Source organism: Ochotona curzoniae, unplaced genomic scaffold (genome assembly GCF_017591425.1).
Source record: "Ochotona curzoniae isolate NIBS_2020 unplaced genomic scaffold, NIBS_Ocur_1.0 contig_2688, whole genome shotgun sequence".
In the NCBI taxonomy this organism is placed as follows: domain Eukaryota; kingdom Metazoa; phylum Chordata; class Mammalia; order Lagomorpha; family Ochotonidae; genus Ochotona; species Ochotona curzoniae.
The window spans coordinates 25,342,324-25,358,713 of record NW_024465553.1 but is presented as its reverse complement, the minus strand read 5'-3'; the positions used below and the strand labels follow the sequence as shown (position 1 = coordinate 25,358,713).

The following is a 16,390-nucleotide window of genomic DNA, read 5'->3' as shown; positions in this document are numbered from 1 at the left end:
TGATGGACTAAATGACTTCGAATGGATAGAGGCCAGTCACCGTGCACCGGTCCCTGACCACATCGAACAACATCACGTACAAACTGTGAACATGGAGACACATTTCTGTTTACATGGTAAGGCATATGTTCATATTGACATGAACACATTGGAAATTCATGCATAGCTTTTCATAATAGGTGCTTTCCAAGAACTTTTTGAACGGTTTCTGTAGGTATGAAGTTCAAAGAAAATTTACACAAAAAGTAGTCACAGTCTTTTAATTTCATTTCCCCTGAATTTTGTGAAGCACTTTTGCAATCCTTAGGCGTTTTAAGAACCAAGAAGAGGGCCCGGCACCATACCCTAGCGGTTAAGTCCTTGCCTTGCACCTGCTGAGATTCCATATGAGAGTTGGTTCTAATCCCGGAGGCCCTGCTTCCCATCCAGCTCCCTGCTTGTGGCCTGGGAAAGCAGTCGAGGACGGCCCAAAGCCTTGGGACCCTTCACCTGCGTGGGAAACTTGGAAGAAGCTCCTGGCTCCTGGCTTCGGATTGGCTCAGCTCTGGCCATTGCAGCCACTTAGGGAGTGAATCATCGGACGGAAGATCTTCCTCTCTGTGTATTTGTTTATCTGTATATCTGATTTTCCAACAAAATAAAATCAATTTTTAAAAATCTTTTATTTAAAAAAAGATGAATGATATTTACACTAATGCTCGCATGTGTATACATACATTAATGTTGGAAATTTGGGTATGAGAGCCCAGGAAAATCAGCGGAGAGGAAAAACTGTGTTTGGGGCACCCATTGGTTCCAGAGAAGAGACGAAATCCAGAAGTTGGAGTTTCTGCTCCTTACACAGTGATCTGCTGTGCTTCATAGTCCGTCTTTTTCTGGTGCGCTTGAAAACTGATCCATACGAATAAACTTTCGCCAGATACAACAGACAGATGATGTGCCCAGGACCGATTCAGGAATCTGAAGTGAACCGAAGATCCTGAGTGTGAGATGCGAAACAGTCACTTCTTGCAAAGTACCACCATGAATGTAGTAACTCTGGAAGGGCATATACAATACCGAATAAATAGCAACAGCTGTCTTTTCAGCAACACCCAGTGATCAATGAACAGCAGTTTCAGTAGTATTAGCTATTGGGTGCCAATGTGTGTGTTACAGTAGGGAAAACTCAGAAAAGTGATAAATAACATGAAAAATACTGGGTTCAGAGAGAACTCAATGCCAAGCCCCTCTCTTTGTATATGTCTGTCTTAGGGGATTGTATGCCTTCTGTAATTTCTGCTTTCCCCATTTGTCAGAGTCCATTTAGTGCAAATTCATCTCCAGTATTTCCTCCTGTCAGTTCTTGGTTGCTAATCTTATCTAGTCAAATGGAGACAGATTGTGATGGTTCTGCTAAGCAAACTTTACTTGCTGTAATTCACTCCTGTCATTTTGTTTTCATCTCTCGTCTTTTCATAAGGGCTATTGGCAAAGATGATCATATTGTCCCCAAATGAGAAAAAAAAATACTATTTTGTTCCCCATACATTCTGTCCTTTATATCTCTAAACTTTATGGAAAATGAATCTTAAAAAATAGATATCTTCTCGATACCTCTAAATTTCTACAAATATAATGGTAATGATAAAAACAGTTGAGAATTTACAATCCAACAATAATAACAAAAGTTATGACCTATTAGTAGGACTAAAAACTCCTGAAAGCTAGTTCAAAATGAAAATTTCTGAATTATTCTATTTATAGTTGATCATTATCTTTTATGCTTTTGTATTGGGGAGTTTTTCATTTATTTAACTAAGGTCAAAACAGCAAACTCCAACAAAGACCCAATTCAGACAAATTCCATAAAATGCACATTTTATTCTGCATCATGAAAAAATATCCACATTTAAATTAAGTGTGAAAAAATTAAAGTTAATACACCCTGATGAAATACAGTTTATTGTGCTGAAACCCAGAATTCCTTTGGGTCAGAAACTTTCACCTGCCAATTTCTCTTTCAAAAAGACTACAGATGCAAAATAAAGCCATAGTCACCATAGATTTCCCAGCCGCAATTCAACTTTGATCACCAGTATTCCAGAATTGACTCTAATATTTCAAAGTTAAAAAAGATTTTCACACACCTTTCAGCTACCTTGTAATTGGTCAATAGTACATACAAAATTCTATATTACATGTTGTAACATCTTTAAGTAGAAAAACGGTCTGCTTAGTTTTAGACTTCAAAAAGGGCAGACGTGTACAGCTTAATAGAATGATATGAAAAACATCTTACATGAAGATTTTACATTTTGACTTTGGTCAATGCATGCATGTACTCTTTCCAATGATTTAATTCTCAAGGGCAGTAGCATTTTTAATATCCATTAATTTCCACAAGTATGGTTGCAGTGACAGGAATATTTAACAACTAGCAAAAATAAATTCCTTATCATAAACAAAAATTTTACATTCATGCTCAAAATACCATAACAGGTACGTCATGCTCAAAGTACTATAACAGGTACAAAACCAATGAAACATACAATACAATGAAATGTAAAGTTTTGACTATATTAGAGATATGCACGTTGTATTTTGGGTTGGCTGAGTACTCAACAATTTGAGGTTTCAGTTTTCAATGAACTGCAATGAATGTTGGGGTAAAAAGGATCTAAGCTGTTTTCAAGTTTGAGTGCAGTGACAAGATTCATGAAACAGCTGCTAACCCATCTCTCTTTTCTTCATTTATAATTCTTCCCTAACATTGTACCTTTTGGTTCATAGCTCTGTAACCCAATGCCTTCACAAACAGCACCAGGGAGAACCCCATTTAAACAGCAAGCAACTATGCAGAAAAACAGGGATGGAAGGAGCTCACTAGGAAATCCCCGGGAGGGTGTCACTGGAGTTCTCCGGGATTATGAAGCCAGTAGTGCAGTCCTTTGCACAGTTTACTCTTGAAAGAAGTGAAAGCAAGATGGTTAGGCTTGAGATAGGCATCTGGAGACATTTGCTTTGCAAATTCCAAAGGACAGAAGAAATCCATCACTTTGCGGAAATTAATGTTTTTTCATTAGAGAAGATTATTGAAACTCTCCAAAGGAAATAAACAAATCACAGGCTCATTTAATGTTGCCATTCCAAACTGAAAGAGTTTATTTGGATAATGCATGTAAGAGTGGTTTGGCCAAAGAACCAACATTAGCACAATCAATAAAATGATGTGAACAAGGTACTTAAATCTCAGTGGATCAAACCATAATTAAAAAAAAAAAAAACAAGACCGAAGTTTTTTCTGGAGCCTTATCCAAATTCTAGTGTTGAAACTAATAATTAATTAAAAAAACTAAACATCTCTTGCGTTGTTTCACTATCATTCATTACCTTTTATAGGTTAGAATTCAATTGGAATAGAAAATGTTGATCGTAGTGACATAGCCACACCGCTCCTTCCTCATATCCACATTTGGCAATTTGTCTCAACCATGCGTATCAACTATTCTTGGGAAAAGTGATGAAAACTTCACTCTGAGGACAAGGATGCCTTATGCATTCCAACATTTGTGATTTCCACCTCTGCCATTCTCTCAGCCCTACTGTGAAAAGTCAGATACTTACACTGGAGAGTAAAATTTTAAGATAAAATCTGAATGTATAGAAGTTGTAAAAGCATATGTCTTGAAAGACTCAGTATTGGACTGGATAGTCTTCCCGATGTCAGCATTCTACTCGTGTAAGACAGGCTTCTCTTTAAGGTGTGATTGCCTGTTTCAGAATCTGAATTACTGCTTCATAGCTAAGCTCCTCTGGACAAGTTCCAAAGCCAATTCCTTCACACAGTCTTAGGAAAAATTAAATTTGATCATCTAAGTAAATTAGCACAGTGAACTTAATAAATACAAATTTAATTTAATTATGTCACTTTTCGGACTAAAGTGAAAAATGGTTAGTCTTAGGGTTTCTTTAAGACTTTGCCTTCAGTGTCTAATTCCCATCCCAGACCTTCAATGGCCTCCTACAGCTTACAAATACACTAGTCCCAACTGAAAAATAAAAAAATCTCAAGGTAGAAAAGTCATACCATGCAGTGCATAGTAGGCACCAAGAATTCTAGTTCACAGCCCTCCCCCTCACCATATCCCATGATTCAGAATTTTAAGCAAAACCAAGGGCCTGGCATCACTTGAGTAGACATATCAATGTATATACATTTACTATATTCACAGCACTTAATTGTTCAAATTCCTCCAAATGTCAGCATGCACTTTAATACATCTAAATTTTCCAGAAAGAATGAAAAGGTTAGGTGTCTTAATTCATGTTCAAGGGGAAGATTCCTTCTTTGGTTGTGTTTGTGAGCATTTTGAGAAATAAACATGGTAATAGGAGTGTGCTTCGTACAGCATCGGAAGGCTCCGGGGTCACACAGGCTTATTTCTTGGCTTTCACCAGATGACCGAAAAGAATTTCATAAAATGCTGTGAAGAATAAACTTACGAATCATAATTAACATGGGAACTGTTTAACATACGGGTTTGCAGGATATGATTAGGTAGTATCAGTTCATTCACTACTTTGTTAATACAGAATTAGTTTTCTTTGCCATTTTCACCTTCGTGTAAGTTATGGTTCCAAACAGATTTTCATTGTAATCTTTGGAAGTTTTATCATGTAATATTAGTTACAGGAGTTAAAAGTTAAGCTCTTTATCATAAAACCAAAAGGAAGATAAAATTCGGAATTTGATGGCTTCTTTCCATACATTTCACCTGCATTTTGCCTCTCTCCCCAAGACAGAAACAGATCAAAAGGCAAGGAAGAATTTTATGTTGAGACTTTTTCAATTTCAATTTAATTTGATTTTAAGATTTATTTATCTTTATTTGAAAAGCAGATTTATAGAGAAATGGAGAAACAGATTTTCCATCCACTAGTTCACTCCCTAGAGTGAACGGCTGGAACAGAGCCATTCTGAAGCCAGGAGCCAGGGACTTGTTCTGGGTCTCCCATGGGGGTACTTTGAACCATCTTCCACCGCTTTCCTAGGCCATGAGCAGGAAGCTGGATGGGAAGTGGAGCAACCAGGTCATGAACCCGTGTCCATAGGGGATGCCAATGCTGGCAGGTAGATGACTGTCCTGCTGAGTTCCCATGCCAACCCCATGCGCGTTTTTCTGTAAAATTGGTTTGAGGATTAAACTACCAAAAATGGAACTTAAGCCATTGAAATTCAGAGAAAATATTTTATTCTACTATAAGAAAAGTCTGCTGACTTTTAAATGCTAAACATACGAATAACTAGTAGAAAGAGATGCAATGGCAGTCATTGTTTTAACATCGACTCTCTAGTTTAGAAATATTTGATATGAAAAAAAGTTGGGTAAAACATAATGGGCAATAGAAGCTACAGATTTAGGGAAAAGAAAAAGGTGTATTTGCAGAGAAATAAAACAGTGAATTTCAAATGCCGAAAAGAATACAAGCCACAATTAGTTTTGAACTTGTAGGCATTGAATCTGTGAAAATTAAGTGTGGGATTCATAGTTTTTAATCTAAAATTCACAGAAAAAATATGGAAAACTTCAACATGGATCTCTGCACACTGGTGGTTCTGTAACTTATTAAAATTTACATTTTTAAACAAATTATAGGGTTTAGAAATATCTCACAGGAGCAACTCCTTTGCTTAAAGATAAGAAAACCTAATGCTAAGGGAGAATGCATGCACCATAGAAATATATTTGAATTTAGTTCTTGTCTAAATTGTAGGAAAGCATTAAGTCTAGCAATTGCTATTATTTAAGCTTAGGCTCTGATCTGGTGCTGTCCAAGAGAGAAAAATATGAGTAAAAGAATGTGGTTGCTAGAATTCAGTTTGTGCTCAAATGCCCCTCTTACTCTTCCGTATCATTCCCTCTTGTCTGTCTTGCTTTGTTTTTGCAACTAGTAGCAGGTGCAGACTTAGCCAATCCTCACTTGGGGAGGTTGCACAAATGAGTGGACTTCAAAACATTCTTGGAAAGATGGAATTAACAGATAAGTATATTTTGATGCAAAAACATGTTGAAACCTATGCATTGCTTTTCTTATATTTTCCACAAACTTGAAGATTGCTCTTACTTAACACAAAACCAGTCTACAAATGCGAAGGACTGCGCCACAGTAAAACTGAAGTAAAATGCATTTTTAAAAGTTTCCCATTAACTCACTGGAGTTTATCTGATTGCACACTAAAAGCACCAGAACACTTGATTCAATTTACGTGCATCTAAATTGAGCCTCTAGTGTGTTTCTCTTGGTAAATTTGTTCCAATCATGGAAATTTAAATCCTGGTTTGGCATTACTAACCTACTTAGCACTTGAATATTTGCTTTTATTCTGATTAAACATGATCTCTTGGTTTTCTTTCCTGAAACAAAATGAATATTTTCCATGATGTCAAGTTGATCTTTACAGACTCTAAAAAGGGAAAGGTGATTGTCTCAGCAATGAAAACACCAACCGGGATGTCCACAAACCACGGCAGAGTGCCTGCTTTGTTCAAGTCCCAGCTCTGCTTCTACCATGTGCTCTTGCAAATACCCTGAGCAGCCTCGGTGATGGTTCAAGAACTTGGGTCCTTCTTCTTACTCATGTGGGAGGCAGGGATTAAATTCTAGGCTCCTTGATTCCACCTGACTGGCGTGAGCATTTGGGGATTGAACTAGCAGAGAGACAATTCTTGTCTGTCTGTTCTCTCAGTTTCTTTTAAATGAAGTGAAAGAAAAACAAAAAGTCAAGCTGCTTGTGGAAAATATGTGTTACTGGAAAGAACTATGTGTGTGGACTTCCTAAAAAACGTCAGTGCTGTTTCATATCTTTAAGAGGTTAAGTTACGCAAGCTGCTAACCCTGTTGTGCACAATGTTTACGTGATAAATACAATTAAGACTGACAGCAAGTTGATTGAAGACATTTATTTACATATGTGTAGAATACATATGTAAAACAATCATAAGTTAGAAAGGGCTTATCATGGAAGATTAAAATATAAATGTTACCAACCGTTTAGCAAGTCAATAGAAAGGATTCGAGTGGATTTAAAAACCAAGGTCAGTGAACAGTCTCCTTCAAGGTCCTTTTATTTCACTTCCCAAACAAAAGTCCTTCACAACTCATCCATGTTCAGTTTGGACCAGTGTCAAAAAGTATCTAATTTCTAATTGGTAATAACAATTGTAAAATTGTAGCTTGTCAAAAAGATTAAGAAAAACCAATAAGTGATGGAAAGAATATCCCTTTTTGTGCAAGCACCCTCCCCCGTGCTTCTCTGTGCTCTTATTTTCTTGATTCGAAAGGTCAGAGTCAATGGACTGACTGCTGAGCATAGCCCTGCAGACAGCTGAAGCAAGCATTAACAAAAATGGAACTCAGTGCGGGCTTCGGCAGTGTATATACTAAAATTGGAACAAAGTGGAACTTGTTGTCCAAATGCAAGTGTGTATGTTTTATGAGTGACTTCCTTGCACCACCAAATTTTTCACAAACCTTTAAAACAATTTCCTTACAACACAATAACTAACAACAGTGGACTCTTCAAAAGATTTGGCTTTTTTCAGCCTATTGTTTTCAGTTCAGCAAAACTGATCTTTCAAAATATGTGTGGAAAAAATGGTGTTAAAAGATTATTCTGATTTCAGTTTCTTTTTTTAGCTCTATGCATGAAAATCTTCTTCAAAAAGTTCATGGAAAAGGTGTACCTTGAAAAAAGCATGTAAAGGTCTCAAAATGTTTTCAGCAAAATAAGCTTAAAATGTTTTCAGCAAAATAAGCTTAGTTTTAATCCCATGTTCCCATTATTCTTTAAAGTATTCTACACTGAAAAATATACTGATTAACAGAAATTGTTTTCACGGTTAAGAATGTTTTTCTAAGTACATTTGCCTGTGTGAAATCATAAATCTTGAGTGAGATATGATTATTTTTGTTAAAAAAACTTGAAAGATTAATTACTTTAGACCTTGAATACTAAATAATATGCACATTTTTAACCCAAAATGGACAGTAGTGGCTGAGCAGTATAATTAAGTGGAAAAAGAAGACTGATAGAATTGACCTATGTCTGTTTTCCTTCTTTCTCTCAAGACTTTCAGTCTTTGCTTGCTTATTTGGTTAGCAGTTCTAAATCAGTAAATCTTTCATTCTCATGATACTAATGAATAAATAGTTATCAATCTGTGACTCTTTCCACCAACCTGTGTCTCGAGAAATCTCTCCTAAATTTTAATAATATTCAGATAGAGAAGGCTTTATAGCTTAATAATCTGTAAAAGAAAAAAAGAGAAAGTTGTCTTTATGTGATCTTCATCTGAAAGCAACATAAATTTTCCCAACTTTCACAATCTTACTGCCAGAAAGGATCTGATTTTAATTGTTTCATTATCTGTTGATGGGGGAAATTGGGAGAAGTACGTTAACTTGCTCACAATTATACTGCTAACTTATGGCAAAGATGGAGTCAGAATTCAGGAAAGAGTTCAGCAATTCATACTAGGATGTCCTTCAAAAGGTCGTTTTGAGAGTAAGTATTTGACCAGCAGTCAAGATATCCACATTCCATGTTGGGTTGCCTGGGTTTCACAACTTAGTTCATTTTCCTGACTCCAGCTTCCTGTCAATGCAAACCCTAAGAGGCAACAGAGACGACATCAAGTGACAGACACTCAGCTGGTGGACTTGGACTATGCATCTGAAACCTGCCTTGAGCGTTGTGGGTTTTGTGGGGAGGGAACAATTAGGTGGAAGTTCTCTATCTCTGCCGCTCAAATGAATAATCCAGAAATAAATTTGTTACCGTTATCTCTTCTTCCCTCTACCCAGAACAGCAGAGAAGCATTCGTGTCAAATAATGAAATGTTAAAATGCATTCAGACAACCACAACATTTTTATAGTTTAAAGTTACCCATGTATGACACTTTAGACCCATTTTCTCATTATTTAGAATTAAATTTTGGAAAAGAGACTCAGGGAAAATATCCTAAAAGGCAAAGTGATACAAAACAGCAAAACCATTGGAAATCCAACAATTTCACAAGTATCAGCCACTGCACATTTTCATACAGTCACTGTTCTGAAGACACTTTTTAAAAATTTTTCAAAAATAGCTCAGTTATCCAAAGTAGAATATCAAATGGGTCGGATCCTCTTAAATTTAAGAAATAAAGTTTCATCAAAATTAAAGGAAAGTGGGATTTGAATTTTAGCTTTAATAATGTTTCAAAATAACACTTGATTTACTGGTTGTAAGTGCTGGGCACAAGGATTTGAATATGCTTGTTCTAGAAGCAATTTAAGACAAAATTTTCCAACTCTCTTCTGGTAATCCATATCCCTTTAATACGTCTACATTTGTATACCTACACTTAATAAGAAGAAACCAGTACCAAAATTAAAATATCCCACCATAGCAACTGCGTATCATTTGGTCACTATGCCTGAGCCATTTTAAATACCGTTCACGTCACTGTGGGACACAAGGTGCTTTGGTGTTGTCATCTGTCTTTTATATGACTGTTTACCTTTTATCATAAGCTTTTCCATCTACTAGGTCACATTTAGTGTAACAGTATCCTGATAGAAACTGATAAAATTGCTATTACGATGCATAGCTCACATTTCAATTTCTATTTGGTTTTTGCTTTTGTGTTAAAACCACCTGACCAGGATATCTTATCTGACCTGACATATTAATATTATCATAGAAAAAATATTAAAGACTTGTATGTTACTCTGGAAAAACCATTGGATTTTAAATACATATCCTTTTGTTCCTATTGGTACATTGTTCAGAAATAGAACAGTAAAAAAAATGTATTGGAGACGCGCTGGGAGCATCTGTACAGTGTAGGAATAATGCATGCAATTGTGTGGTACTCCAGAGAGCTCCTATTGTCTTGATGTGCTGGTTGTGGCAACAAGGAGAACGTGACTGACTGATCATTACTGCTTGTGTTAAAGCAGGTGTTCACTGTTCATTCAAACTGGAGTAAATTCTACTGTGATGAACAGTGGATTCTGGGAACCTAGAAAAGCTATTCTATATACAGTGTGTGCCGAGTACATGCGTTTCTGCTGAACACAGCAGAGTGCATCCAGCACCACGCCATGTCATGCACACAGAGAGAAGTGGCTGGAATAGAAGGCTGTGATAACTGCACCAGAAAGAAATCATTGGTATGCCCTCCCGTTTCTTGACAACTGGAATAGTCCAAAACCGTTCTTTCTTTCCCATCTCTCTGAAGAAATAATATTGTGGGTCAATTAGGTAAGACTCTGAGTCTATGTCAGAACACAGCAAATACCTTGCACTTTAACATGCAAAAGCATGGATGGCCTCTTTAAGCCATCCTACTGTCCTGCAGTCATTCTTTCACAGTTTCACACCAACAATTTTGGAAGCAGATGGCTAAAGATAAACTGACCATTTCTGTACTCTATGTCTTTCCACTCGTAAAACTTTACCCAACCTGTCTATAACAGGCAGAAAAGGACTCTGAAATTCAGTAAATGTCGAGGATAAAAACAAAGCTATCTTCACTGTGAAAGCAATACAATCCCAGTTTCCGTGCTGCTCTCTTTTTACATACTATGGGCAGATATTGTAACAAAAGGTGGAGCCCTGCTCCCCTACAGCCTCCTACTAAAGGAAGTTACGTGCTCCAAGAAGGGAAATACAGGACCCATGCACACAACGTATGTTCTGAGACTCCACAATTAGAGGCATATCCTGGGGGCAATGTAAGTGAGTTCTAATGGAAACTTCTAAAATAGCAAATGTCTTTATAAACTGCTACTTTGCATTTCCCCAGTCTATCTATATTAACTTGTCTTTCAGATCCGGTCACATTTGCTTTGGGGGTTACGGAGAGAAAGCTAGAAAAGCTCATAGAAATGAGTACTGTAGACCCAAATAGCTTTTTCTCATGATTTGTGTTTTACATAGATGTACAGATGGTCCAATAATACACAAATTCTAGAACTTATTTTCAATTTGATGCAAACACAAGCTCCCCTGTTTTCAGCATTAAATGACATGCATGCAAAGACTTTGAAAAGTATGCCTTTCTGAACAGTTGCATAAAATAAACCTCAGTCAAAGTCAAATCCTTCTGGCCTCTTGCAATGAGTGTGTTTTTGGTTCTCAATGCATATCACTGAAGATATTGGCTACACACAACACAACTCTTTGTGACTTTTTCCTTAATTGACAAATAGGCACTTTCTAAGAGGAAGATTTGTGACCCAAAGACTATGAAATTCAGTTTTCAGTTTTTCCCTTTCAAAAGTGGATCTCACTGAGTCACGTTAGTCTCTGGTAACAGCTCAGCAGAATTGCATGTAATAGGCTTTATAAAATTATAACCAGAATAAAATGATAGAAAACAATTATCTAGCTGAGCAACTTAATATCTATTTCTTGGTTTGGTTGGTTTTGTTTGTTTGTTTATCATATTCAAATGTTATCTCTACAGTTAGAAACACTCGCCAACAATTCCTCACCTCTGTTTCATTCCAAGTTACACATATGCTACAAAATATATCCACCTGTTTACACTTTTTCTATTTTTATAACAATAAGTAAACATTTTGATATGATTATTTCAAGGCTTTTTTTTTTCCATATGCTTCTTTCAACTTCACTCTTGCACAAGTTTTAGCAACAGAGGAGTCTTTCCACTTCACTCTTACACAAGTTTTGGGAACAGGAATTTAGAACATTCATCACCTTTAGAAAATCAGCATCTCAAACATGAGTTGTTAAAAGGCTGTTTATACCCTGTGGTGCAGTATGTCTATCATAGAGTACACTACATTAATAGCTTAGTGTTTACCATGTTGATAACGTCAGCTTACAAGATGACAGCGGTTCCCCAAGATGGAGGATGTAGGGATAGCCTTACTTAAGAGCTAACGATTACTACCTATGTATAATGCTAAAAAAGGAGAAGTATAGTTGAGCAGAAATGCAATTCATGCACAAAATCCGTAACAACAAGTTCTCAATATCCCACATGTCTATCTGACTTAGGCAACGGAACAATCATTTAAGTGGAGCAAACACTGCCTTGTAGAGGAAAGTAAGCTAACACCAAGTTATAGAAAAACACCCTACAGAAAGAGATCGGAAAAAATGGGAGTAACAATTTAAAAGGTTGAACTCTTTCTTGGCATTAATCTACAATTTCAACTTAACAGAACAGCGAGGAAATGACAGCTCAATATACTCAGCCTGAGATCAAACTTGTCACGGCAACATTGGCAGGTTGGACCCTGATTCTTCAAATAGTACATTGCCTTAGTTAATAAAAATCATAGTTTTTTTTTTTATGAGAATAGAGATTATAAAGAAAGTGTGCATGCAGTCAACTGCATCATATACAAGCAATATCTATGTCTTTAATAATCGTCTTCTTTGGCAGGCCAGAATCCAGCTGGACATGCAATATTTACATATCAAAATCCATGTTGTGTTCATTATATTGAAAGCAAGTGAAAATATATATATATATGTATATACACTCATATGTATATAGATGTATATACTGTTTTAATATATTAACAAATATATATGTGTATTATATATATTAAAAGTGGATTTCATCTTTGTCAGATTCAGGTGAGTCAGGCCTTGAAACACTAAAAATATCCTGACAGGGGATCTGGGCAGGTACTTGGAGAGGCATTTGGGACTTGGGCGACAAGGTCTGGGGGCTGCTTCTTTCCGACAGTATTTTTAGAATCTCTGCCACCTGCTTTTCCAGGGCGGTCATTCTGCAGCTCAGGACCTGAATGTCCTCCTTGAGTTCGTGTTTGACTTCCTGCAGTGTGGTTTGTAAGGCCTGCTCGGGAATGGGGTAGAAAGGGTGTTTGGCATCAGCCTGGATGGGGCTGTGCTCCAGCGGACTTCGGGCCTCACCGGCCTTATCCAAACGAAGGTCACTTTTTGTAATTCCGCTGTCACAAGAATCTGTTTTTCTGAGTGGGTTTTTGGTCACACTGTTTTCTGAATCACTGCCCTTGGGGTCCTCTGACAAAAGCCCCATGGACTCCGCTTTGGTCACGTTATTCCAGTCTTCCTTTTTCTCCTCCTGGGTGCCCATGTTGTTTTTGAGGCGTAACCACCCTTTACCATTGCCGTTTTTCATTCTAATCGGGCTGTTGACTTTGAGACATTTGGGGTCAGCACCGCCGTTGGGCTTCAGTTCCATGGCATCTCGGTTGTTCTGCTTTAGGGACTCGGTGGTCTTCACGTAGGCCAGGGATGTCTGGATGGGCGTGATCTGAGACACGGTCACCACGCTGGTGCCTGTCATGGAGGCCCCGTTCTGCAGGGCGCGGCTCTCTACCTGCAGCTGGCTCCTCTCGGGGTCACTCTGCGTGGAACCCTGGTTCCGCAGCTCCTTCTGCTGCTTGAACTTCTGGAAGAGCTTTCGCACCGGGTGGTCCACGGGGATGCTGAGGGTCACCTCATTCTTCTGCCTCAGGCGCTCCTCCTCCTCCTTCTTCACGTCACTGATCTTACGGAAGATTATCTGCGGGGCAGGAGAGAGATTCAAATCATGAGTATACCGGCAGTGGCATTTGTATCTGTGTGTCACAGTACTGGACGTGCCTTGCTTTACACGGAAAATCCTTGAGCAGAAAATAGCTCTTTCTGAAGGAGCAAAGAGCATTTCCCAATGCCATTTAGCAGGTGCAGGATACTTCACATCCAACAGGAACACTCAGAGCTGACACAGATGTACCCCCTTACCTATCAGAAGGGAAATGTGGCAGAAGTGCTTTGCTTCCAGTTTATGAACCCATTATTTTCCCATTTAATAGAAAACATAACTTCAAAAACATACCAAAAAATGAAAGATGCATCTATTTTCGTTCATAAAATTGTAACCCATGCACAGTTTTAATTTTTCCATCACAATACAAGAGTATTCAAAAGTTCACAGAAAGGGGAATGAAAATATAAATATATTGTCGTGCAAAACATTTTGAAATTCCTGATCATGAGAGGGTAAGTTCGTGGATAGTGTGTATTAAAGAAGAGGTAATGGCTTTCAAAAACTTTCTGCATCTCCATAGTACCTTTTCATTCAGTTCTTTCAGGAAATTCTTAAGGTATCTTCTTGTTAGGGAGAAAATACATGTTTATTCCCTGTATTACACTGTAAGGCAGCATTGTTTTGTTTGGTTTTTCCCTTTTTCCTATAAATATAACTCAAAACCAATTCTAATGTTGGGCTCCATTTGAGAGTTGTATATTGAGGCTACTAAGAAGTTGCTTCACTAACATGGTACTTACGTTGGGCTCCATGGGAAGATAAATTTATTCATGAGGCTTCAAGATGGAGAACTGGGGACTGGGTAGTGAGAGTTCTGGGGGGACATGCAGAATGACCATGCAGACTTCATTACAAACTGCTTCCTACCACCTGCAGAAGGCTCTCCCACAGAGGGAGGAATGTAGTATATTTGATCCTTTCACTGGGTTGTAGGCTGGCTCTTGAAATTCCAAGGTTCCTTACATTTTATATATAAAATTAAGTGCTTAGTCCATGCAAGGATAGATGGGTATTCAGAATATGCATCATTTTATTAAAATTGTGTTTTGAAACTATCGTTGAAAAGAAACTGTAATCACTCCATGAAAAGAAATATGAACCATCGATGTCACATAAAGAATCAGCTACCTTTGTTATGTGTGAGATTTTTTTTTACTCAGAATCCTGAAAGACAAAGTAACTTCAGACAAAGATCGTATGGCAAATTCAAGAATTTGTTGGACAAATTCGAATTATGTTGGACAAGCCCTGTCGCAGTCAGACGCCTTGATGGCCTCAGCAAAATTGCTTACCTCCGCCGCCTTCCTTCAAGTTACTCACTGGATTAGAGATACAGGAGAAGCTCCAGGCCCTTGTCAAGAACAAACACTCCAAATATGACACAAAAACTATTTTCAGCACCCTTTGAGGTTTCCACAGGTTGTAGCAGCAGAAGAAGCAGTTTGATATCAGAAACAATAGCCGCTGTTAATCGGAAAATCAAAGCACTTGTTCTACGCCGGAGCACATCTCCCAAGTTGAGACTGATGTAGTTCACGCAGCCTGTAAGGCGGTCCTCATGTGAACTTTAAAACATCTATTCCCCAACTTCAATATCTGTCTATAAAGGCCAACATATTTTGCCTTCTGTAGTGACACATGAAATTGGATCTTTTTCTGATAGATGTCAAAACAGACCTGAAAGTCTGACACCAAAGCTCCAGCAGTTTAATTAAAAAAAATCTTTCAAAGCCTTGACATATTTCTTATACTTCCTGAGAAAATCAAGCTTATTCTGAGCTTGTGATATATACCCAAGCTCTTTTGGACTGGACAAATGCAAAGATGCTATAGATATTCTTTTGCTGTCTCATCCTCAATTGTGGAAAAGGGACTCATTTGGATTCACTGGACACACAAGGAGGTCCTAACGTAAATGCATTGGTGCTGTCCCCTCCTCTCACTGACCACTGATCTCTTTATTCCAATTGTTTAGCCTTAGATACACAACGCTGGTGTAGCCTGGTAACAGGGAATATCCCTAAGTCTGGGGAAAAGGACACTCATGCTATCAGCGGAGGAAGAAAGGTACGAGGCACATATAATGTAGCACTGCTGTATGATTTTTGGAACATAACAGTAAAACAAGCAGCATTTTATCTGAATATATATAGATAGATAAATAGATAGATATGGGCTTTAGAAAGTATTATTTATTTATTCATTCAATAACCTGCTCATATAGTCAGCAAACACTTGTTTGGTAAGGGTCTGTAAATAGAAAATATCATAGACCTGGGCCCGGCGCAGTGGCGCAGTGGTTAAGGTCCTCGCCTTGCACGCCCGGGATCCCATATGGGCGCCGGTTCTATCCCGGCAGCCCCGCTTCCCTTCCAGCTCCCTGCTTGTGGCCCGGGAAAGCAGTCAAGGACGGCCCAAAGCTTTGGGACCCTGCACCCATGTGGGATACCCGGAAGAAGTTCCTGGATCCTGGCTTCAGATCGGCGCAGCACTGGCCGTTGCGCTCACTTGGGGAATGAATCATCGGACGGAAGATCTTCCTCTCTGTCTCTCCTCCTCTCTGTATATCTGACTTTCCAATAAATAAATAAAAAATCTTAAAAAAATAAAATAAAAATGAAGAGGTGATTTTATGCTTAGGAGGTTTAAGGAGTAGTTTATTAAGGTGCTTCAATATATTGACCCAAGTATTATAGGAGAATTTGATGGATTCTTGTAATGTTTGAGTTTTTAAAAATGTATTACATAATAAACAAGAAGGGCTGCCCAATTCAAATAACTCACTGTACTGAAAAATAAACAA

At 37.9% G+C, this 16,390-nt stretch overlaps 1 protein-coding gene across 2 annotated transcripts in view; it reads right to left on the bottom strand.

Annotated features, from left to right (window-relative positions):
• Positions 1–12,357: 12,357 nt before the first annotated feature.
• The window catches only part of KCNH5 (potassium voltage-gated channel subfamily H member 5), a 215,484-nt gene continuing 211,451 nt past the window's right edge, over positions 12,358–16,390 (bottom strand). The window contains exon 11 of one of the 2 annotated variants that reach the window (XM_040975643.1): positions 12,358–13,560. In XM_040975643.1, coding sequence (XP_040831577.1) covers positions 12,613–13,560 — 948 coding nt within the window. In that variant the 3' untranslated portion in view covers positions 12,358–12,612. The remainder of the gene's footprint in view (positions 13,561–16,390) is intronic. The other variant, XM_040975644.1, reaches the window with a different exon arrangement.